The sequence below is a fragment of the Galleria mellonella genome, unplaced genomic scaffold (assembly GCF_026898425.1).
Source record: "Galleria mellonella isolate WM207_F2 unplaced genomic scaffold, CSIRO_AGI_GalMel_v1 utg57, whole genome shotgun sequence".
Classification (NCBI taxonomy): Eukaryota; Metazoa; Arthropoda; class Insecta; order Lepidoptera; family Pyralidae; genus Galleria; species Galleria mellonella.
This window is the reverse complement of record NW_026442119.1, coordinates 1,380,266-1,406,486: the sequence shown is the minus strand read 5'-3', so window position 1 is coordinate 1,406,486 and position 26,221 is coordinate 1,380,266. Positions and strand designations below refer to the sequence as shown.

General features: G+C 32.4%; 4 protein-coding genes across 4 annotated transcripts; 2 read left to right on the top strand and 2 right to left on the bottom strand.

Annotated features, from left to right (window-relative positions):
* The first annotated feature begins 1,431 nt into the window (after nucleotides 1–1,431).
* LOC113509746 (serine/threonine-protein kinase PAK 3) lies at nucleotides 1,432–11,052 on the top strand. Its single transcript, XM_026893156.3, has 2 exons — nucleotides 1,432–2,352; nucleotides 7,719–11,052. The coding sequence occupies exons 1-2, from the start codon at nucleotides 1,656–1,658 to the stop codon at nucleotides 8,510–8,512; spliced, it is 1,491 nt and encodes a 496-aa protein (XP_026748957.1). The 5' UTR covers nucleotides 1,432–1,655; the 3' UTR covers nucleotides 8,513–11,052.
* An 801-nt stretch (nucleotides 11,053–11,853) lies between these two features.
* Nucleotides 11,854–15,052, bottom strand: LOC113509748 (methionine synthase reductase). The gene is made up of 5 exons (XM_026893157.3): nucleotides 14,663–15,052; nucleotides 14,414–14,569; nucleotides 13,739–13,975; nucleotides 12,479–13,180; nucleotides 11,854–12,268 (listed from the first exon to the last, which is right to left on the bottom strand). The coding sequence occupies exons 1-5, from the start codon at nucleotides 14,774–14,776 to the stop codon at nucleotides 12,053–12,055; spliced, it is 1,425 nt and encodes a 474-aa protein (XP_026748958.1). The 5' UTR covers nucleotides 14,777–15,052; the 3' UTR covers nucleotides 11,854–12,052.
* A 353-nt stretch (nucleotides 15,053–15,405) lies between these two features.
* Nucleotides 15,406–22,384, bottom strand: LOC113509904 (uncharacterized). The gene is made up of 10 exons (XM_052899244.1): nucleotides 22,245–22,384; nucleotides 20,465–20,504; nucleotides 20,114–20,145; nucleotides 19,725–19,745; nucleotides 18,872–19,030; nucleotides 18,287–18,467; nucleotides 17,366–17,616; nucleotides 16,613–16,771; nucleotides 15,894–16,011; nucleotides 15,406–15,567 (listed from the first exon to the last, which is right to left on the bottom strand). Exons 1-10 carry the CDS (start codon nucleotides 22,359–22,361, stop codon nucleotides 15,548–15,550), a joined length of 1,098 nt encoding a protein of 365 aa, XP_052755204.1. The 5' UTR covers nucleotides 22,362–22,384; the 3' UTR covers nucleotides 15,406–15,547.
* Nucleotides 22,385–23,696: 1,312 nt separating this feature from the next.
* On the top strand, nucleotides 23,697–25,490 carry LOC113509750 (thyroid receptor-interacting protein 6-like). The gene is made up of 3 exons (XM_052899398.1): nucleotides 23,697–23,711; nucleotides 24,164–24,399; nucleotides 25,250–25,490. The coding sequence occupies exons 1-3, from the start codon at nucleotides 23,697–23,699 to the stop codon at nucleotides 25,488–25,490; spliced, it is 492 nt and encodes a 163-aa protein (XP_052755358.1).
* Nucleotides 25,491–26,221: the final 731 nt, after the last annotated feature.

Genomic DNA, 26,221 nt, shown 5'->3' with positions numbered 1-26,221 from the left:
AAGCGACTTAAAAAAAAGAGGACTTCAATTTATTGATGAACAGAGCTAAAATAAATTAACACATCTCACCCAACCTCCTGCAAAAATTTTAATCGCAAAGTATTGAATCAACCTCTTATTATTTCCACAGGCGTTCTTCAATATTATGGTTAAAGCATCTGGAAGATTCTTCATAAAATAATCTATAAGTTTCTATAAAGTTTTTCAATTGAAATAATCATTTTACCTTCCTTCCATTTCCATAATATAGTTCTACAAATATAAAAACCTTAATCATTCTGCTATTTTAACGCTTGTATAGTCATGTAAATAAAATATTGAAATAAAAAGTTACAAATTTTTTCCTCGCTACTTCGTGAGTGTAGATTTAAGAAAATAACAAAATATACCACTTATTAATGGCATACATGTTTTTATGTTTGATCTTCAAGAATATAAACCGTACCCAAATTCGTACAGTAGCTTTTGCCTGATGCCAGAACAATCATACAGATAGACGCAATTTCTAAAAAATATTTGACTTCTATTGCTCTCATTAAGACCCCTCATGTCAATTGTTTTGAAATAACTTCCATATACAAACATGAACTAGATAAAATTTTATTGTATTAATAAGATTACCTTTTATTACTCTTTTTTTTTTCACATACAGCATAGATTTAGATTATAACTATAGTATATACAGTGCCGATCTTAAAGAGTGGCACGACCGGATAGCACACGGGGAGTAGAAATAGAAAAGGGACACCAAGTAATATAGCAAGATGTGAGATGGAAAACATGTACAAACCCGATATAGGCGATATCGAAATAAGGGATGACTTTTTGTAAAAACCTATATCTAAATATCGGTCCCGGTGGACCCGGCATAGATGATATCGATCCCAACGAAAGCGATATTAAAAGGGATGGGTGGGGCTTTAAAAAAAATTTGCTCTAGTGCGCCAGATACACCAAGGTCCGCCCTAGGTTTTTATACAAAGTCATAACTTACAGTAAAAATTAAAAAAAAAAAAACAGAGAGACCAAAATATCGTGAAATTCTTCATGAGTTTTTAATTTATTTTATTTATGTCCTGTGGTACAAAATGTATAAAGATGAATCACCAGAAATTCCTATTTATCAGCACCCCAATCACGCCAACATAAGGAAAAAGTATTGCGAAACGTTTCATTACAGACTTCAATGTGAGTTTGCAAAATGTATAATATAATGTATAATATTTTACAAAATTTTAAAATAAAATAAATAGATTAAGTATTAAAATTGTATTATAATTTTAAATTGTACATTATGTTATTCTTTATGTTGAATACTTTATGTTTTTACTAATAATAAAATCTAAATAAATTTAATACTTCTTGAACAGATAAGAGCTTCGTGAAACGAATCAAACCAATAAGATTTTGTCTGTGGCCCTTTTTGACGGACGAACAATTTTCCTATCTTAATTTTTGACAAATGGTAATAGGTGTCTGCCTTCAGAATTCCGTCCGTCCATAATTAAAATTAAGATCTTTCACCACAAAACAGCTGAAATAGAAAAAGTAGAATTGCTCTTACATGTCTTTCTAAAGAAATGTAGTGTTATGATTACAAGTTAAAAAGTGATATGGCATAGTGTTCAAATACTTATAGTGATTAACTCGTCAAGATGAGTGGGCGCTCAAATCGGGGAGTATTTGGGAAGCTTTTCTCCAAAAAGCAACACAATAAAGATGATCGTGTTACTGAGATAGGCATGCCCACCAATGTCAAGCGGCATATACACGTGAGTAAAAACTTGGAGACGGGTATGTTGGAAGGTCTGCCCGCACCCTGGCTTCGTGTATTAAATGCTCAGATCACACCAGCGGAGCAAAATGAAAACCCTGATGCGGCCATCAAGGCCGTTATATTCCATATGTACCGTATGGAGAGGGAGAAAGCATTGGATGAACCATTCAAACCTTTTGTTACACCTGAAGCAATTACCAAAGAGGATTTGGAGATGAAAAAGCTTGTAGACCACAAGAATGCTCACCAAAGTCAAGATTCAGATCTATCAATTGGACAAAGTAGCGAAGATGACGTTGTTCAAATTGACTCATTCCCACAAAGACAAACAATGCCCGCTGCTCCCATAAAACACAACCTTAAAAAGAAAGAACCACAATTAGACCTAAGCGCAGTGTTGGAGGATCTCACTCTAATCGGAGGTGAGCCTGAGGAGAGTCCTATAATGAGGAAGAAGGAAATCAATTCTACATTAACTGATGAGGAAGTGTATGAGGAATTAAGAAGAATTTGCAATAAAGATGACCCATATGTTAGGTTTGAGAGGGTGAAGGATCTTGGTGCTGGTGCTTCAGGTAAGATCTTTATATGTACTATTTAAAAAAACTTATGTACTTAGGTTAAGTATTTTTGCTTGCATATGTTCTGAACATTCTCTATATAAATATAATTCCAAGAATGAATGTATAATATATTAAATATCTTATACATCAAATTAAAATATATCTATCCATATGTATGCTAGAAATCATTAAGATTCATTCAATGTTAATGCATGATTGAGTAATAAAGTCATATTCCTTCACAAACATTTACTACATAGTCTTGCATATATAATATAAACTAATATTAATAATAATAATAATTCTTTATACATTTATCTTTTACACAGTTTAAAAATCATGTTTATGTTTATAACATGATAAATGCAAAAACAATTAACTAATTAAAAAAATATTATACTATGAAAAACTACATTATTATCAAATAAAATGAGCTTAATTTTATTAAAAAATAAACTAAAAGCCAAGGCAGTTCACTATTACATACCAAAAATTAGCCAAAATGTATAGTGGCCTACTAAAATGTGTAATACACATAAAATATACTTAATTTATGAAAAACTTGAAAGGCTACTTGTCTCTGTTCATGACCTCCATTGAATTTTAAAGCTTATCAATGAGCAAATTACATTCCATACTTTGTTGTGACACCACCTTCCAGGATCTGTTCAGTTGTATATCCAACCTTTATTGAGAACTCTGTCACATACATTTTTCTGCCCATGCCTGCCTGCTACATTTCAGTTTAAAATTTACAGTGAAATTACTGGGCACATAGGCATATAACAATTAGTCCTAGCGTATGTCCCTATAGTCTCACAGTCTGTAATGTCTATTCATAATATTATTCATCTTACTAATATAATAAGACCAATATATACCAAAACAATAATTTTTAGAAAATTTGTCTGTCTGTATTTTTGTAATGGAAACAATTGCATTTTGTTGAAAAAAAAAACTATTACATAAAAATGAATGTCGTTTTTCACAATTGTGTTCCTAAAGTACTAACTTAGAAACTGGTGTATTTGTCATCTTGATAAGCCACCTAAAACATTTAGGTGATTTGTATGATGTAAAGTAGTAAGAGAAATTGTATATAGTAGTAAATAAAAAGAATGGCCAGGGAAAGAACCTAACACCACTTACTTTCTTTATTTAAGTTTTTTTTTAAACTTGTGTTACACTTTGTTTTTTTTTATTTTTGATTTATTTATAAATATTTTTTTTTATTAGTATATTCCTTGTTTCATTCTTGTTAGCTTTGTATGTCGCTATCTGTAGTACAAGTTACACCTTAATTGAAATTAGACAGATGTATGTGATAACACTCAAAGGACATTGACCCAGATTAATGAACATTGTTAAGACAGCATAGGCTCAACAGAATACTTATTGACAATAGTGTGTTAATTCTGCAAGGCTGTATACTAATCTTCATACATAATATTTAAACTTACTCTATAAAAGCAGTTATGTTTCTAAAACGAATTATCATGAAAGTGAGAATTTTACATTTCAACATCAATATCAAATAAGAAATTATTATTATTAAAATAATTTGTTAATATTTATATTGTTTATTAATGATTATTATGATTATATACTTTATAATAATTTTAATAAATTAATTAATCTTAAGAAATATGTTCATTCAACGGAGTGTATTTTCTAACTACCGACTACATCAATATTTGCAGTGTATAAAATAGAGACTTTGTCAGAAATATCAACTAAAAACTACTACACTATTTCTGAGTTTTACTCAGAAATATTTAGAAAATTACAATATAAAGTTTCCAAATTGAATTGTGCACTCAAAAAGTTCAATATATTAGAAAAAAATTGTATAATATATCTTGATTTATTGACAGTTTTAAAACCACATAATTTTAGTTGACTGGCAGAGAATGCCATTAGGCATTAAGTCCGCCCTACAAACATTTTATGTATGCAAAAGTATAAATAAATAATTGAAAATCATGCATTATTTGTATAAGTAGTTACTTTTTACAATATATATTAGGTAATCAATAATTAATCCAAATTGTTGTTCCACTATATTTGGAATTAATAATAACAATATATATCTAGTCCTAGGTAGATCAAGTCCTATAAGAAAACAAATTTTAATACATTTTCATATGTTCTTTTTTATGAAATGATAATCCCGCCTGTCTGCACTATCAGTATATGCAGGCAGGGCACCAGTGAAAGTTGACTGGTGAGGATGAAAGCAGGTCAGTTGACCCATTGTTAGAAACTTAACAATAATTAACCATGATGGTATCCAGAGAAAACAGTGTGGAGATCAACCTGATCGGTATATTACTAGGAATGTTACTACCCATTTTTTTTTTATACCACTGAGGTGGCAAACAATCATATGACAAATCTGATAGTAAGCACTTACCATAGCTTATGAACGCCTGCAATATTAGGAGCATTACACGCGCTTTATCGACCCTGAAGAAATATCTTTACCCCCTTTTGAAGAACCCCATGCAATAGTCTCTTGAGAAAACCTCAACAGGGAGCTCATTCCATAACCTGAGCGTTCGTGGCAGGAAACATCTCTGATTACTATTTTTATCACATTACCAATGGTCCCCCCCCTTCCCCTCCCCCATAAAGTTAGTAGTTAGGTTGGTATACTTAAATGCCATTGATTATTATTAATAGATTTATTAGTAAGTGTATCAAATTGAACTGTACCTATATATATAATATATATATATACACACATATGAATGTTAATAAACCAATATAATCAAGTAATATTTCCTCAACAGTAGCATCAACATAATTTATTAAATAAATGTTAAATATGTAATTTTGTATCACCTATATGTGGATACTTTTGTAAAAAATGACAAAAAAAATACATATCTTTACGCCATGGCCCTTACAGGATAGACAGAATGAACTAAAAGCCTCTTCATTTAAAGACATCTTTTGCTTCATCCACTTATATAATTCGCATCACATACATGCTGATGCGAATACCTCCGTGGTGTAGTGGAGGGCACATTGCTTTGTGTAAATTATATCCCCAATTCGACTTCCAATCGAACCAATTTAGGAAATTTAACTTTCTCAATCAAGTCAGTTCTGGGTGTTCTGATTTGTCCCCAGATGTTAGGTACCTACTTCCTCGTAATACAAGGTATCTTAACTGGATAAAAAGTGTTCTTCACGGAAGACAACGCGCGCGTAATGCCTCTGGTATTGCAGACATTTATAGGCTACTTTAACCGCTTATTATCAGGTGGGCCGTATACTTGTTTGCCAACTCGTCGGTTTAAGCAAAAAACCTAGAAGACACTTATATTCCGGACGCTCTTGACTCCTGATTTATGTAATAAACTGTCTATCGATGATTGTGTGCCGATGATGATAACTCAGTCAGTGCTTATCATAACAGAATGTTGTAAATATTGTTAGAAATAAATCGGTTTTGAACTGAATGTAAATCCTTATCTCAACATATAGATATTTGCGACGTTACTACCGTGGCAACGACGATACTTATGTTGAATTAAAATCATAATGCCCAAATAATTTCAATGCGATATATATACACCCTTAACTGAAACTTAACCATAAAAATATGGTTATTCAATACAAAAATCGATCAGGTGTATGTATTACGTGTCCTTAGATAACTTTGTACAGACATATCTTGATACAGATGGCTTTCTTTTGTTTCTGTCTACCCCAAAAACAAAAAGGAGTGACCTTAAAGGAAAATTAAGAAAAAGATCCACTCCTGTACTGTTATTATTACATATTATATCAGTACATTATTTAAATTATCATTGAAAAATGTTATCTGATAACAAATTGTGCACTAAATAATAGTAGTGCATAATGTACTTTGATACATTCTAATAATGACTTAACAATTTAAGAAGAATATGAATAATTTTCCCGTTTTTGTAAAATTTTTCACTAATTCTTCGCTCCTATTTGTCGCAGCTTAATTGTTATATAGCCTATAGCCTTCCTCGATAAATGAACTATCCAACACAAAAAGAATTATTCAAATCGGACCAGTAGTTCTGGAGATTAGCGCGTTCAAACAAACAAACTCTTCATCTTTATAATATTAGTATAGATGAAATAATTATCTGTATAGTCAACTATGTTTAGTTATTTTTTATCGACTACAATACAAAAAATTATTGATACAAAAGACGCATTTTATGCTACTTAGAATTCTCTCCCAGTCAACCTTTGGTAAAACAGAAATGTAATTATGCTATGAAAAATTTAAAATTGTTTCATTCTGTTTATCCATTATAAACAAGCTCAATAAAACTGTTCTACGAAAAAACTATCTATCTTCGTACGAAGACGAATTCAAGGACTTTAAACCTCTATCCATAACACAAACCTTCTGTTATTTTCAATTCATACTTATTCACATTGATTCCAGAAATTGGCTTCTAAATGTATTCCATTTTATATATCCGTTTCGTCACTCTTTCATCCGACATTCTTGCCACATGTAACATACATTTTTAGGTAGTAAAAATACCGAAATATATAAATCTATTTGTTTTTCTATTCCCGTTACGAATGAATGAACTTAACACGCAAGAGGTGAGTAAGAACGACTATATTTAGGGAGTTTCAGAACTGCGAGCTATTGGCGCGCGGTTTAATATGATTCTTAGCTGCATGTATGAAACATAAAACACCAAAATTATGATTAAAAAAGTTTCTTCAAGGATGGCAACGCGCACGTAATTACCTTGGTATTGTGGGCATTGATAGACTTGCTGAATGCTTACCATTCAGTGTGTCGTATGCTCTTTTCCCACCTCAGTGTTATAAAAAAATATGTTTACTTCACATTGAGTTCCTTATGGGGTAGACAGCGACAACAAATAAAATCAAATTACCAAACAACAATATACTAATCTGTTTTTATCATAAGAAGGGCGGTTCCTTCTTAAAAACACCTATGCCTATATGCCAGATCATGACCACTCCAAAAATGCCGTATACCTTACTCCAAGATCCAAACTAAGTTTTCAGCTATGCACAGAGACATGTGTGAGAATACTTATGTGCCTTTTTTAAGAGACAAGTTCACCCTGGAAAATAATATTAAATACGCGAATAGTTTCAATAGAACTTAAAGCAAGTTTACAGAAATTAATTTGGCCCGAATATGTCTGCTGATGTCCAATAGCAGTACAAATCAAAAATCGATTAATTGATTAGTTTCTATTTGTTACTAACTCCATTTGGTCTTATTAGTAATAACTACAAACTTGCTTATATTTTTATTCAGTTCTGTTGTTAATTGTAAATGTTATAGGTACCTTAATTACTCTCGCCTCACCAAAATCATGTTTTGTTTTTCGCAGGTGTCGTATTCATCGCCATCGACAGCAAGGACAATTCCAAAGTAGCTATCAAAGACATAGACTTGACCAAACAATCCAAAAAGGAACTGATACTCAATGAAATTAATGTGTTGAAAGACTTCAACCACAAGAATTTGGTGAATTTCCTCGACGCCTTCCTGAGTTTTGACCATCTCTGGGTAGCCATGGAACTACTTGATGGAGGCTCTCTCACTGACGTTGTCACAGAAGTGATCATGAAGGAAGGACAAATAGCGGCTGTATGCCGCGAGACGCTTCAAGCCATATCCTTTCTGCATTCCAAAGGAACCATACACAGGGATATAAAGTCGGACAACGTCCTGCTCGGCATGGATGGCTCTGTCAAAGTAACTGATTTTGGGTTTTGCGCCAATATAGTTGGTGATGAAAAGAGGCAGACAATGGTCGGCACGCCATATTGGATGGCCCCAGAGGTGGTAACAAGGAAGCAATACGGAAAGAAGGTAGACATATGGTCTTTAGGCATCATGGCCATAGAAATGATAGAAGGTGAACCACCGTACATGAAGGAGACTCCCCTCAGAGCGTTGTACCTGATAGCGGCGTTGGGTCGACCCAAAATACCGAGGTGGGAGAATCTGTCCCCCAATTTTCAAGACTTCTTGGACAAGTGCCTGCAAGTGGATGTGGACTTGAGGGCGACGGCGGACGAGCTTCTGGCCCATCCGTTCCTAGAATGCGCCATGGAATTGAAGACACTGACGCCGCTCATCAAAGCGGCTCAGAAAATACTTCACAAGAATTATGACTGAGTATAGACTCTTCCATTCCTGTTTTAACCAATTTTGTAGCAGTTTGCAATTTTGTTTATATCTAATGATAAGCGAATGTTCAGGTGCCAATTTTATACGAATAGATAGATTGTGATGGTATTTTCGCCAAAAAATATGTAAAACATAACAATAAGTGGTTGATAATAGACTGTGGATACAGAATAATAAAATTGTTGGATATATAATTAATAATTCTCATATAAGAACTCATGGTCAACGATTTGAGAAATTTCAATAATAAAAAAAAAAAAAAACAAGACAATATTTTTAGCAATATGTGGACAATTGACGTTAAAACAATGCGTACGATTTTTTTTTTCTTATATATTTATAATTGTTTATTTCACAAAACAGTATGGTCGTGACAAGCTTTTGTCTTATCAACACGCCATAAAGATTAAATAACTTATCTATTTCTGATATAGATAGATATTCAACATCACGCTAATACATACGACAACTTCAATTATGACCTGTAAGACTAAACATGACTATGTCATTTATATGTACAATATACTGCCATAATCTCCCTAATTATTGGGTAGAAATATTAATTAAGTAATTGGAAACTTGAATTTTTGTGACTTAAAAAAAATCTGTCCATTATTTTTGTAAAAAATTAGCAGGCGCTTTTAAAACATTACTTCGTTTATACAATATATTTAAAAAAAAATATTAGTATTATAACTGAGTAAACTATATTACTTTATGACTATACATATGAATTCCTTTACAACTAAATATGTTTCGGTATAAATTCTAGAAAGTTCGACAAGTATTTACTTTCTTTATCTTGAACTATGAAACCTGTTATTTAGCACACATATTGAACGTCGGTGAATGTATTTGATTATTTTACCAAAAATGTACATAATTAAATTTTAACTAGTCTTAATTATTCATCGATGTCAATGTATCTATCTACTGGCGATGCAAATTTTCTAATCATGCATATATCCTATCACATCTACAAATAGCTATCATACATAGCAATCTTTGATATAAATCACATTCCTTGATATCACGAAACAGAAATGGTGTTAAGAATATTTTGATACTACAAGCTTTTATACATTTAAATAGATACGGTAAGATTATTATTATAAGACTGTATGTAACTAATTGTATTATTGAAGGGGTATTAAAAATTATACTCGACAGCCTACGAGAGTCCATAGGAACCATTATTAGTTTGCCCTATGCAAATACTTCAATATTTTCAAAGTACATAATTTTGTTTTGAACAAAACATATATATATATATATATATATATATATATATATATATATATATATATAGTTTTGTATTAGTATGTAAATAAGAAATTTACAAAACCTAAATTGCACGCACGCAGTTTTTTTTTATTTATTTTAATTAATATTTTAGGCAATGTATTAATGACTTACGATTATCAGTCTAGCGTTCGAAATACGAAACTGGTTTTCCAACTACCGAGCAATCAAATCATAACGCTCTAGAGACATCAAGTAAATATGATAAGAGAAAACAACGTAATGTCACGTGTTTAGAAATATAAAACTACACAATAGGCAGATTGAGACTGCGAAGACGCAGGACTACTGCCCTGATAGTGTTGTATTTGCAAACGACACATAGCGGCAAAACACTCGAATTGGTATAAGCAAGGTCGCGATTCTATCGTTATCCTACTGTTGTATGCAAACAGCTTCAATCACCTATATGAAGCATTATTCAAATAATATAACACGTCTGATGAATTTACGTCATTCCTATATGGTAATATGTGTTATCTTCGACATGTGATATTGGTAGAAGTTTTGTATAAATTAAATACTGGGATCGATTCTGAGAATATGTACAAAAATTTTATGTAAAGTACTTTTAACTCAATACTATTATAAGTTTATTTTTTCTAATGTATAGAATAATAAATTCGATGTTGATATTGTTATTTTTAGAGATCGAACATAGTGCTTCAGAATCGACTTCGCCGTAGGTATACCTATTAATACCGTGAACGCTGACATGTGTACGTTGTTTTAGCCAAAAAGAAGATACCGATGAAGTTTTATAAGAGGCATATCTCTTCGAGATTGGCAACGCTTAAATAGTATGAGTAGCACAATATATAATTTCCATAACATTCTTAATGGTTAAACACCACGTCGTATAGCGTTAAAGAAAAAAACAGTAAATCCTGCGTCGTGCATCATCTATACCATTAAATTTATCTATAAGGGGTGGGAATTAAATACAGTACCTAGTATTTTTCATAAAATATAGAATGCTAGTTAATATTTAAGTTTTATTTGGGCATTTATTGAATATTCTCCACCGCGAGTGCCTGTGCTTGGTGAAGCGATTTATAGATATATCTAGTTTATAATTTGCAAACGCAACGAAAAATAATGTAAATGTATTGAATATTTGCTATTCTGCTATATCTAGTTGGTAAGTTTATATACAACAATGACACTTTTTGATCATTTTATTATTATAGATTTGCCTATTATTAAATTATTTTTGTAAACTTTAATGCATTTGTTTTAATTCGTAATAGTAAATAGTAATACCTGCAGGGTTAGTAAAAGGGGTTCAATAACAATACTACCTATTTTAAATCCAGTGATAGTACGAAAATGAATAGTCCTAAGAACAAGGATCTTTGGAACAGTAAATGAGTCAGGAAATGTGACAAGTATTCAAAATCAATTGATAGCACCGATTTTTATTAACATTTTAGTAATAGATAACATTTCGAAGTGCTTCATCCCTCTTTATCCTCATTCCTAGTCAAACATTAAATGCTTTTTAAAGGTACATGAGAGTAAAGCCGCGGCTTATAACTAGTATGGTTTTTTGTTTTCATAAGATAGTCCTTCACATGAATACAATATCTGTACGTTCTATAACAACCCAGCTTTACAAAAAAATATTACAAGTTTTCTTTCTAATACTAAAAGGTATAAAGCCCTCTGGAGCGATGTCACGTCCGCTTATCCGTCTCGCTTACATCATAGAAATGAAATGGTGACTATTGAATATTGTATCAACATATCAAGTGTTATGTCTACTGTGCAACATAGGGAAGGCCCATAAACTGCCATAAGGAAAGATTCTGAGCCACCTGCATCCACCGACTCCCTGCAATTGTATCTTATTCAATGTCTAGTGAGTTGGCGGTTCATTTAATGGTAGTGTGTTCGAATCTGGACATAATCAAAAACTTTAAATATTTGTTAAAAAAAACCGGCGAAATCTCCAGTGATAATAAAGATGTTTTCTCTTTTACATACACATTTGTTTAAAAAAGGAAATAAACAAATTAAACAATATAAAACATAAATAAATATATTTCATAACATTAAATTCTCTAGGGTAGTCATAATTAATTTGGGGTAGAGAGAAACAATGTAATATAAATTCTTAAAAACAAACAGATCTCTGGCCTCCTCCATACTCTTTAATTTTTCGTGCACATTCACTGAAGAAAGGTTTTAGCATGTTACCCATTATTTTATTCAGTAAACTCAATTTTAATTCCAAGAATCTATTAAATATCTCTTTTCTTTTTGCATATCACTTAGAATCTTCTCTGCTTCTTCTGCAGATTTGTTATCATGTTTCATAATACATTTTTTTATAGTATCTTTTACTTGTGTCCCCATATTTTTTAAATCTCCACAAACAAATATTGAGGCTCCATCTTTTATCAATTTTATTATATCTTCTCCATTTTCTATCAATATATCCTGTAAAGAAAAACATAAATTTGATTGTAAAATAATTACTATTTCATAAATTAATAATATATTTTAGTTTCATTAATAATCAAATAAGTAACAATAAATAACCTATGAATAAAATATACTAATTTGTGAATATTATTGTAATTAATAACCTATTAACATTCCATAACTAGATATGGACATATGCCTCCCCATAAAACACTTCAAACTTACCTGAATATATTTGGAGCCACAGTCTTTAACTCTTGAAAATGCAGTACTCAATTTATTTAAACTGCCATTTTCTTGAAAAGTTTTCAATTCTTGCTCATAAATAAAGTCTAATGATGGATTTCTACATCCAAAAAACAACCATGCAAAACCCATGTTTGTTTGGGAATATTTTTCTTTAATGTACTGTCTCTCTTCTAAAAATCCCATGTATGGCGATATTCCAGTACCAGGTCCAATCATTAAAAGTGGTGTTTCATTATTTATAGGTAAAGAAAACCCTGACAAATTCTTCCTCAGATAAATAGGTACTTTGTTATTGATATTGTCATTAATACTTAAATTCTCCATTTGATTTTCAATGTTAGAATTTCTCAAAATCATTTCTTCTAGCCATCCAGTTGTAAGGCCTTTCCTATTTTTATTCAAAGTGATCACTGAAAAACAAATTTTCAGTGTATTTCTATCTTTTATATTTGTATTTATTATTGAATATGGTCTAGGCAGTAATCTAGGTAGATGTGATAAAAGAACTTCAATAGGCGGTTTACAAGATTTAAACATGGCAAATATATCAAGAATACATACACCATGATTCAAAATGTGTGTATTATATGCAACAGAGCCTTCTTTACTGCACATATATTCCAATACCCTTCTCTCATTCTCATCTTTTGTATAACTAGATAAAGCAAAGAGAAACAGCTGAAACAAAAACATCACAATATAATCTTCAAATTCAAATATATTACAATATTAGTAACTAGATCAAATAACATTGAATCATAAATATTAAAAGATTTATAAATAAAATGTGCTTAAATATTTTTTCCCTAGTATAAATAAGTAGAAAAAATTATATTACAAACCCTATCTGCTCATTAGGCATGGACAATATGGATACCGATCTGATATCTATATAATGAGTACTTCTGGACATTGATGGTGGAAAAAAGGTCATCACCCATTTTGTTATCGCCAATATAGGTCACAGATTTATTTTCAAATATATCAACTCTCTTATTTAATATTATTTTTTGGATAACAGACTTTTAACATATTAATTACTAAACTAATATATAGATATTGTAATTAATATATATATATATATATATATATATATATATATATATATATATATATATATATATATATATATATATTACCCACCCCTACTACTCATAAACTGCTATTCTACTCATACAATATTTTGAAATATTATTAAAAAGATTTATTAATCTTAAGCTGTACTTAAATAAGTACCTTTTTCACAACACTCCTAAGATCAACACAATATTCTAATACATGCTTTAATGTAGACTTAACAGGAATATTTGCAGGTATCTTGACTCCTTTTTGATTAACAATGCATGATAATTTATATGGCACATTCAGTTGTGTGCTTAAATTCAAACGGTCTGTTATTAGGTTGATATCCTCGCTGGTATTATGTGGAATTATACCTATTGTATCGCCAGGTCTAAAATTAAAATTGCTTCCCTGAAAAAATAGCAAATTTATCTATGATTATTCTCTCTATAAAAAAAATATGAAACTTAAGAATAGCAAAAAATACCTGACGAAAACTGAACTTTTGTAGCCAAGCGCTATAGATATCGCAGAATATATGGTAACATCTATGGTCTTGAGGACTAAAATGTTATACCATACCACTGTAATTTCACTGCCATATCCCACTCTTCAAACATAAACACAGCTATATCACATTCTATTGTAGGACTTACTATAAATTTATTCATAAGCATGTCCTAACCTATAGTTAAAAGTACTAAAATATCTGAAAAATTTCTCTCTTGTTTAACAAGCAATAATAGCATAAATGTTACATTTTTTACTAGGACATGAATGCTGTCTACCTAGTTTTAATTAATAATATAAAATGTATACTATTAATATCAAACTATACTTTACAATTACCGCTATATCAAAAGTAATTTCGTAGACAGCCTTGCAACCATCGTCGATTGCTGTGAGTCGCCTATGGTCACAAATGTTGGCATAGAACACATCACTAGCAGCAAAAGGTAATGATGACTCCTGCGCTCTGAAGACTGTGGAAAGCGTTGTAACATTCTAAAATATTATATAACGAATTATTAAATAATTTAACAAACGTATCTCTCTGAAATGTATTTAATAAAACAAAATCTATAAAGTTTCACTTACATCGAGGTTTTCGTATTCGAGTTTTAGGTTATTTTCTTTGTGTGTTGGTAAAGTAAACATGGAAACCTTAGAAGATTCCTCAAAAATATCTTGAAAATTGTATATGACAACCATTTTCACTAATATATTATTCAATAATTATTTAAAAAAAAATAAGTAGGAGAAAACATTTAAGATAACTGAAAGAACGTGAATTTGACGTTATCTGTACAGATTAGAGTCTAGGTTATCTAGTAGGATTAACTAATTGTCAACGTCTCGGTCATTTTGATCATACTGGTACTAGCCTTAATCTATGATCGTAAGAAAATAGAATTATTATCGTAGATAGAGTAACTATTTATGTAATAAATAAATAAAATATTTTCTTTTATACAGTTCATTAATTTATGTTACAACTATTTTACACAACAATTTTATAAAGCAAAACGTATCATATCAAAAATAAGTTTAGTTAAAATTATTATTTATATGGATTATAATATAGATAACACATATTAGGATCAAAATTAAACTTTTCTTAAAAAAAAATTTGGGAAAATAAAATTCTTAATAATATTTTTCCTGATTAATATATGTCATTGAATGCAGACCAAGTGTAGACTACCAAAGAGATAAAGTTTGTTTCGAAAAATATTTTGTTTTACCAATAGTGTATCACTTCGTTATAATATTACATAAATGCATACCTATTAAATTTGATGTTTACCGGTTAACATTATGAAAATTGAATAAATAAAAAATTATAATGTCAAATATTTATTGCGATTCTAATTCGAATTAGAAATGGTGATAAAATACACAATTTAAATTAGATAATAGTATTAATTAAAAACGTACGGTAGTTATAACACTATAATATAAATATATATGGTAGATTCTTCTTTATTCGTCGTTTTGAATAACTGAAAACAAGTAACAACAATAATTATGATGAGCGGGTCTACCATGAAATGAAGTTCCGAAATTTCGGACTCAATTTCGTGTTTTTGTTTATACCAAAATCGGACCAATAAATGTAATTTAACATTTCGTTCGTCATACATCCTATAATAAAAGTCCAAGGGAACAATATTTTAACATTTTTAATATTTCCAAACGGCATGTATTATGTAATTTTAACATCAAATTTATGTTTCGTTTGGCTTCAAAATTTCGGAAAACATTTCATGGTAGGCCCTCAGTAGTCCCAATAAAAGTATGCTACTAAAATTGCTCCAAATATGCATACCATCTATTTGAACTCCAACATCATCGGTATATCCCTCCATGCATTCAGCGCAAATTGTTGTCTCACATGGATCTTCTGTAGAAGTTGGGAATGCAGGTGTCATTTCCACTGGTGGTGGCTAGAACAATTTTGTTAATTAACAGTTTTGTTATTTTAATAATAAATGTAATCTGAAGACCCATATCCGGAAATAATTTTGAAGAGTACTTTCACTGATCATGCAAGTATATAAACCTAGCACAGAGTAGTCTAAATATTTCTCTTCAATATTATAAATATCTATTGTCAAAAAACAACAACTATTATATATCTTTAGCTTAGTTTAATACTCTTTAAAACAAAATTTCTGATTATTTTTACCTAATAACAATCATACTGCATGTAATAATAAGTTAATCTAGATCGTTTTCTAAATTGACCCAACCGAGACTCGAACCTGAAACCTCTTTATGCAAAGCAATATTCTTACCGCTGCGGTAAAGAGCTCTCTTAATTTTATATAATTTTTGTATGCAACTTAGAATGGCAAACAAGCTGACGACCCACCTGATAAAAAGCTGTAATCGTCGTCTATAGACATGAACAGTACCATGGACATAACATTCCTATTAATAATACAATAATACAACTTGGCACTCGGTTCTCTCTGCCTACCCCGCAAGAAACTTGACGTAAAGTTAAATATTAAAATACAATTAAAGATTTTATCATAGTATTACCTCTAAACGATAAAAATAGGACAAATGACAAGGATCCCAGGATGTACAAATTGTAGCATTATGAATCATATCTTTCCGAGGTTCATCACCAAAATAATCAAATGTGATCACAATATTGTTGTCGATCGCACAATCACTCAGAAAATCATCTAATGATACCTGTAAATTCAACACGATATGGGTAATTAAATGTTTCAAGGGCCAAACTAGTAGAATCCACTTTCCCAAAGAAATCTTATCGCATTTTTTTTTGATGGGTGAATTTGAATTTGAAGGTGGTTTTTTTTTAATGGTATAGTAACCCCGCCTGCGCTAACGGGATACGCTGGCGGAGCACCAGTGAAGGGTGATAGATGAGAATGAAAACAGGCCAGTTAGCCCATCATGATGAATTCATCAGGAATTAACCATGATAGTTTTCAAGTAGAACCGCGAGGAGGTCGACCTGGTTAGGTATATTGCTAGCAATAGGATTCTCAGTATCCATTACTAACAATCCCTTTCCCTCCCTTAACACATATTTGCCATGGTCAACATTTCAAAGGGCTATGGTAACCATGAATTTTGAGTAAAATAAGATACGACATATAGATGTTTGAATCATTTATAGGCATCTCTTTTTTGAATTGAAATTAAAGGCCGGCAACACATTTGCAATATCTCTGGTGTTGCGGGTGATCATGGGCGACGGTGGTCCTTACCATCATAAGCCGCATGCTTGTTTGCCCTGTGTGTTATAAAAAAAATACCAACCTTAATTTTGTTACCACAATCCAGCGTACCATTCTGAAAATAATTATTTTCTCTATCACCATTACCAAGGCAGAACATCCAGCCTTCGTGAAAGGAATACTCTATTGGTGCCATTTCAGCCTCTATACAAGGATCTACTGGAACTGGTATTGATTGCCTTCCAAAGGTACACTTTCGTTCATGCATATTGGCCTGTACTCTGTACGCATCCATATCTGGTTCCGAGTTCTCTGGACATTTGTAATAATTACCTGAAATTATAAATCATGACACGTGTGCGAGTTTACCAAAATCTTTCGTTCCTTCACGCCGTGTCTCTTTATTACTTACTGATATCGCTCATTTAATGTACAAATATATGTTGTGTATACATAAAATTCTGTACTAATAGGTTATCCTCTCCACAGTAAATGCAAATTAGTCAAATACCACGACGAGGGGGGAAAGGGATTGTTAGTAATGGAGACTGAGAATCCCATTGCTAGCAATATACCCAACCAGGTCGATCTCCTCGCGGTTCCCCCTGGAAACTATCATGGTTAATTCCTGATGAATTCATCATGATGGGCTAACTGATCTGTTTTCATTCTCATCTATCACCCTTCACTGGTGCTCCGCCTGCGTATCCCGTTAGCGCAGGCGGGGCTACCATACCATTTTCACCCATCAAAAAAAAAATACCACGACGAATGTACTCCATAAACAAAGAACGTTGAAACAGAAATCTGATACTTTAAAAGCACATTAATATAAACGCAATTTAACAATTTTTTTTGCATTTCTATTCGAAGTCTACGCAGCATTAAAATCATATAAAGCAACTAGCATTATTATATTGTAAATGGATTAAATTATATGAGATACAGATATGATGATGATGATGATGATTAAATTAATGGTTGGATTTACAGTGATTCTTACCATTTTGTATTATATAAATGGTTTTCTTGCGTGAACTAATAACAGTTCTCACCGTTAAACCATTGCCGCCACTTTTTATATTCTCCATAAGAACTTCTTGAGCTGCACGTTGCTCCCTTGACCATTTTGCAGCTTCCTCAGCTATAATTTGGCGACTTACTTTGCCAGGCGATTGGGTAGACTGCAAATATAGTGAACAAAAATTGAGACTGTACTATTTGTTAGTATTAATATATGCTATGTTCACCTATATGTTTGTTACAATTATTTATTTATTTGTTTTTTAAAATACAGGAGGCAAACGAGCATGCGGCTCACCTGATGGTAAGTGACAACCGCCGCGCATGATCACTCACATCAGAGGCATAGCAGGTGTGCTACCAGATTTTTAAAAGGACTACCCTCTTTTCCTGAAGGTTATGACATCGTATCGATTCAGAAATACTGCTACTAGAAGTTGATTCCAAAGGACTTAGTTCTAAACTCCATGACTGTATAAATACTTGCACTATCTTGTGAATACAATTGTTGATAGACCTAAATAAATAAATTTATATAATACTAAATAATACTTCAAATAGACACCTGTGGTGGATTTTCCATAATAACGTGAGGACGCCCAAGGGTATGCTGCCATATTAACTGTGCTGCCACTTTATGCTTAGAACTATGATGGAGAGGTTGAATCTGCAGAATGCCGTACCAAGCTAGTTCTCTGTAAACACTGTCCGGAAGGTAGCCAGTCTAGAATTTAAATTAAAAAACAAATTATACTTTCTTTCAATTTAGCTTGATATTTTTTAATTATGTGTGCTTTGGAACTTTTTAAATAACGATGAATTCAAAAGTTCCAAAGCACACATAATAAAAAATATCAAGATTCAGTCATTAGTGCGTTAATATAAAATTTCACAACGATACGATGACATATAATTTGATACTTTGAATCTGTTTGCATACTTCTACTGCATTAGTCACCATATAATAAGACACCCCCTTTAGTATTTTGTTTACGTTATAATCTAGTAGCGCCATCTATGCTTAACTGTAGGGTTCTCTACGGTTTTCGATGTTGAATACTAATAAATCCCTCCTCTCTTACTATATTCCTCAATTAGTGAGGCTTGGGCCCAGTGGCCCGGGGGTAGTCGCCCCCGGAATATAAGCTGGGGCAACCCTTTGCCCCTCGAGGCCTCATCTAACCCTCCCAGAATGGTTTAGAAGACCTTTCGTCGTTTGTTGAGTACTGAAAAAAAATTCTATAGCTACCTCCATTATTGATTATATTTTTGATTTTTTATTATTTTAATGAAAAATTGTTAGTTACGTAAATTATGTTAGTCCAATGGTAAGCTAATGGTGTTACTATAAAAGCATTTTAAATTAATAATTTCAACAAATGTTCTAAACTTTAAAATAATAATCTGTTACTACTCACAGGCATAAAATCCATATGCCACTGTAATTAAAAAAAATATAATATTTAGCAACAAATTATGTACACGTAATTAGTATTATTAATGCATTATATGATGATATCAGCCACTAACTGTCCGCTGTTGCGCAAACGCCTCCATCTTAAGGGGTTCTGCTAGTAATTGCCACGCTTTGCAGGCTAGTTGACAACTGCAGTTAGGCTTTAGTGATATTTTAACGACGTTGCTGCCCATTACTCGGCTATTAAGTTCCCTTAGTTGCCTCTTTAGACACTCACGTGAAAGAAAGACTTGGCCTATTCTATGCCAGGACCACACGACCATTGTGCAAGGCATTATAAGCTATATTTTATTAAAATGTTCGTATTTAAAAAATATTTAAATTGTATACCTCTTCTTCTGAAGGTTCTGTTGTTCCGAATTCTAAAAAAAAGAACGAATAGAATTATTAATTTTAAATGGGCAACTTTCGGAAAATATTAGCGATATAAGTTCATCGTATTGCTATGTAGGTACTTATATATTAGATATTTATATATTTTGCCTACATCTATTTGTTTAAAATTTTTAGCCTTATCTTAGAATATAAATAGGTCTCACTAATAAAACTTTAAAAATATAATAAAATAATTACTCATTTAACGAGTCTCAACTAATCCAATTTCTTTGGGTCAAACTTTTTATTAAAAATTTTAAGGGACTTAAAAAGTATAGTTTTCAATAGGTAATAGAGACAACAAACCTTCATCATTCATTTGCATATCATTTTGTGCAAATATTAGCTAGAATACAAAATAATTCAGTTAGTACGAAACAAATAAAAAGTAGATAATCCATTTTTTTTTATTTTTTTTTTATACGTTACTTTTACGCGTTACTTTGTACGCGTAAATTTCAAATGCAGGAAAACCAATGAAATAAATAGTATATCAAAGTAAAATACACGAAATTTTAAATTAGGAATATAACCGCATCTAATTTCAAACAATAAAGCCGTTAATACAATCTATAGGCGACGACTACCACTTTCCATAAGTTGGGCTGTCAGCTTGTTTGCCATTGCCAAATTGCATTAAAAATGTAAAATATCATGAAAAGTAATAAAAATATTTTGAAGACTAGGCAGCATGGTCTCCGACCTTAGCCTGTTCCAAACGGAACAAACGTACTAAAAAAAAAAAAGTAATAAAAATACTTGATATTAACAAATTTGTATGCCCTACAGGCTAAACATGTCGAACGTTATTATATTGTCAACATCTGCATGTATTTATACGCATGTTTTACAAATAAATAAATCTTGAATCTTGCAATAATATGCATCAGTATAAAGTATTATATGTTCTAATTATATCTATAGTTATTAAGTGGCCATTTTATTAGTTATTATACAACTTTATTTTTACCAACATAGGAAAAGTTAAGTACCTATATCTATTTACCTGACAAATAATTGTGTAATAAATTAAATTTATATAAATATAATCCATTTTTACTAAGAAGTATACATCTCAATAAAGGCACTGTAACACTACAGTTGCCGTATACAAAATAATTAATTACGATCGTTAACAGGTAAATGCAATTAAACTTTTATCGGAAGTGGTGTGTACAATTTTAAAACGATAAAATATAGTTTTTCTTTAATTACCTTGTACTAACTGTAATATTTTCTGTATAACTATTAGCGTAATCCTTACTAATATGATAAATGTGTAAGTGAGTTTGTTTATTAATTTATTTTTTTAATTTTGGGCGCCTTAATGACTTAACCATTCTACCATAAAATTTGATTAATGCATACTAGATTGGATGGTATTTTCATCTTTTTATGAAAGTGAATAATGAATACACAAGATTACAAAATAAAAAGGTCAAACCAAACCAAAGTAGAAAAGGTAACAATAACATGCGATCATAGATTAAGGCACTTAATCACATGGCAGATACTATTACGTGCCTTGCCATGTAATTTTTTGTTCTGAAATTAATTCCCAAAAAAATTTTAAATTTTAAGAAATTTGTTTTAATACCATATTTTTAACATTAATTCATTATTAATTCTCAAGATTATAAGGCAAATTAGGCGGAGCAGTCGTCTCTACCAATAAGCGCCAGCCTTGATAACCAATATATTTTTAAAATAAAAGACAAAAATCTTATATTAAATGACAAAAATTTAATAAATATTAAAATATCCATTTCGTTATCTTTGAGCCATCTACGAAGCATTACCTCTGCACGTCTATTTTGTGATAGGCTCTGTATCAAAATGTTTGCTGTCAGCTGTCAAAGTCTCTAACTATCAATCAAATCTAATCTGCATTTAACAATGAACTCTGTTTTTGGGTGTAACGAATTTCACAAATAATTCTTAAAAAGCAAAAATAAAGTGTAATATAAGAAGACAGTGATGATGAACACATTAGATAAGCAGTTAACCGATCTAAGGATCTATGCGAACGAATTGGACTCGAAATTACAGGATGATATAAACGCGGCGAAAAGGAAACCGTCCATACCTCCGAAGAAAAACAAAGCTCCGCTACCACAAATACCTCAAAGTTATACTGTGAAGTCGGCTTGCGAGCCATCGTACTCTTCCAGGCTCGAGTACGGCAGTCGAGCGAGTTCCACATACTCTAATTTGATACCAGTGAAGAGTTGTATTGTTAGAAATACGGCCCGAGCTAAAAGTGGTGATGTGCTTTTGTACAGTAATCTACTTCCTCCAGGAGGTACTAATCACGTTTACTCCAATATTTCACAAAGAAATATAGCTGAAAGCATCTATGGAGATAGAGATGCAAGATCAGAAGTGTCTAGAATTAGTGATTTGGGCGTGCAATCGAATTACAGTGAATTAAGACGCCCAGGTTCAGCATATCCACCGTCATCGGCATCAGTTAATGCACAGGATTTCTCTACATATGGAGGGTCGCAAACATCTTCAACATATGAATCACTGTATGAGCCTATAAACCCCAGACCATGTAGCCAATTGTCTGGAACGTCACTGTATGCTGGTTATGTTGGTACAACTGCTGAGCCAACACCGGAGCCTGATGAAGAGTTATACTGTGGGAATTGTTTTAGATGTGGTGAAAAGATTATGGGTGAAACAACAGGATGCACTGCTATGGACAGAATTTACCACATTAAATGCTTTTGCTGTCAACATTGTGGAATAAATTTACAGGTATGTATTACTTTATTCTCTTTAGTTTTGGAAAAGAGAAGAACAGAAGAGGACTTTAAAACTTTCAACTATGTTTAGACACAATTCTATTTGAACTAATTTTTATATTTTAGGAGTGCTTTATTTATTTATAATAACTTGTATGACTTGTTAGCCTGTAATCTAATTTACCTTAACCTTAATCTAATTTACATGAGAAATATTATAGTACTGTTGGTGTTTATAGCCTATAACTTATAGGTGACGGTTACCACTTTCCAACAGGTGATCCGCTTGTTTGCCATTCTAAATTACATAAAAGAATTATACCTAACCATTCAGCATGAACCATTAGAGTTTTTTTAAAATGGATGATAATGGAATGGTAACCCCACCTGCACTAACGGTATATGCTGGTAGGGCACCAGTGAAAGATGATAGGTAAGAACGAAAAGGCAGGTCAGTTAGCTCACCGTGATGAATAAACCTGGAATTCAGCATGATGGTTTTCAGGAGGGACCATGTAGAGGTCGACCTGGTTGGGTATATTGCTAACAATGGGGCCCTTAGTCTCCATCATTAACAATAACAAATTCCTCCCCCCCTAGAGGGTTAGATGTCATGATATTCCTTCTTGTGCTATAGGTTTCCACTGTCTTACCTACTTACCTGTCCTATCTTACCTCCCTAGTATCACACTAGGGAGGTAAGATAGGTGAAGATTGACCCCTTGTGGCAAATTAACCAAGATATAACTACTAAAGTGGCTTCCAGGGTAAACCCCATGGAAAATAACATGGTAGGCTATATTGTTAGTAATATAGTCACTAAACTCTGTTACTAGTAATCCTTTCTTCCCCCTATGCTGGATGGGTTATAGAGGAAATCAGTTGACTTATTGTAACAAATTCATTAAGAATTTATCATGACTGTTTCCTGAGGAAAAAGCTTGCAGATCAACTTGATAGGATATTATGTCTAGCAATGGAGCAGCTATTTCAATATTACAAACAATCCCCTATTTTCATAACTGCCCTTTTTTTACATTGAGGGGAAATGCTTAATGCAGACCTACATACCTCAGGGGAGACATGTGTGTACTGCCGGACTTCTACCGGCTAAAACCCCCCCGTTTTCCTTACTTGCGCCAATGTCGGGGCAACGGGGCACGACAGCAGTCTGCCGCGACCCCGATTCCATAACTGCCCTAGAATTAAAGTTATCAGGACTTAACTGTTAAGATTTTATTTTTCATTCTTCCAGGGCCGTCCTTTTTACGCAGTGCAAGGGCGTGCCCTTTGCGAACGCGACTACCTCGACACACTGGAGAAATGCTGTGTCTGTGGTGATCCGATCCTGGACCGTATTCTCCGAGCGACCGGCAAACCGTATCACCCGCGATGTTTCACGTGCGTCGTATGTCAGAAGAGCCTCGATGGTATCCCATTCACAGTAGATGCTGTTAACCGTATACACTGCATTGAGGACTTTCATAAGAGGTAAGAGGTAACCCTAAATTTGACTTTTAATTTGAATTAGTGGTATGAAATTTAATTCGCCTTGCAGGCCCCAGCATAGAATAGACCACCCCTTTCTCTCCCGTGGGCGTCCTATGAGGTGACTAAGGGAGTTTATGGAGGAGGGATGGGCAGCAGCGTCCCTCTTAAACATCTGTAACAGCTTAACTGTGGTCGTCAACCCGCGTGCCAAGCGTGGCAATTACTGGCAAAAAACCCCTTATGGGGAAGGCTTATGTTCAGCAGTGAACAGTTAATGGCTGAAATAATAATATAAATGAAAATAAATAGTAACACTAGCGGAATATCAATAAGAAAGAGAGATTTTCTACATTTTATTACAACTAATTTAATCTGTGATTTCGCCCGCGTAATCAAATATTTTTATTATCTAGGATAAAATATTGCCTATCCTTTTCTATCCCAAATACTATATACATATAAAATTTAATGACGATTAGTTAAATTGTTAAAGCGTTAAGAAATAACAACAGGCTAATTTCACATTTATAATGACAATGCAATAAAATATATAAAAAGTGTATATAAAATAGTAATCTACATATATATATAATAATCTATATATATATATATATATATATATATATATATATATATATATATTGTAGTTACAATATCTATACATATATTGACCCAATAACAGATATATTAACTATCGATTTATCAAATATAGAATATCAAAAAGAAGAATTCGCCGTAATGAATGTAGATATTCAATATCGCAATGGCTAGCCATCAATATCTAGAACCCAATATATACTCATACAATATATACTCATTTTTATAAGTATTATCTTTTGAATTCCAATAGATACGCGCCGCGATGTGCCCGTTGCCGCGAGCCGATAGTCCCGGAGGGCGGCGCCGAGGAGACAGTTCGCATCGTCGCACTGGACAAGAGTTTCCACATCGCGTGCTACGCGTGCGAGGACTGCGGCGCCTCGCTGTGTTCCCGCCAAGAAGGTCGAGGGTGCTATCCACTAGACGACCACTTATATTGCAGGGAATGTAACGCTAGACGTATACAAGATCTGTCTAGGAATATTAATTAATTGTAAACCTCAGTCATTGGTCATCAACTTGAACCACAGTATACCTTTGTGTATAATAAAGGTACTCTTTAAGTAGCAGAAGAAACATTGACAGGGTGACACCGTCAAGAGTAGTATCAATTTTGCCAGTGGAATAATTAAGTAGGGCCTACGACTTCAAGATCGAATCCTAGACTAAGCCACTGATTTTTTAAATTTGATGACGGACAACGAGTTCTTGTGCAAGTTCTCGTGTGCTTATATGCACATTGGACTCCACTAATTGTTGTTAAACGCGCGAAGGTCGAACGTGAGGATCATTTTTAAAATTCTCTATTCCACAACGAAATTATTCGGAACCAATTACTCACTGTCCTTTCAGAAACTGTTTTCTGCCCTAATGTCTCATTTATTTCTTTGCTGTTTCACGTGCACTTACCTTTGAACTCATAAAACATGATACCTCTAATATTTTCGAATCCATCCTAAGAAAGAAAAACTTAAATCACGTCTAACGTCTGAATCCTCTGATGATGTTTTAAATATTAATCAAGTGTCGACGCTTTGATTACAATAACAAAAATGAACAAGTTAAAACGTGTTCGGTAATACCGCGCCCACTGTTTAACATTGTTGCATAATTGACAATTTCATATATACCAACCCAATATTATAATATCAGGCTGCAGAGGGTATTTGAAGTCATACAATAAACCATGTTAGAGGTCTAAAAACTTATAGCAGAGTGTACC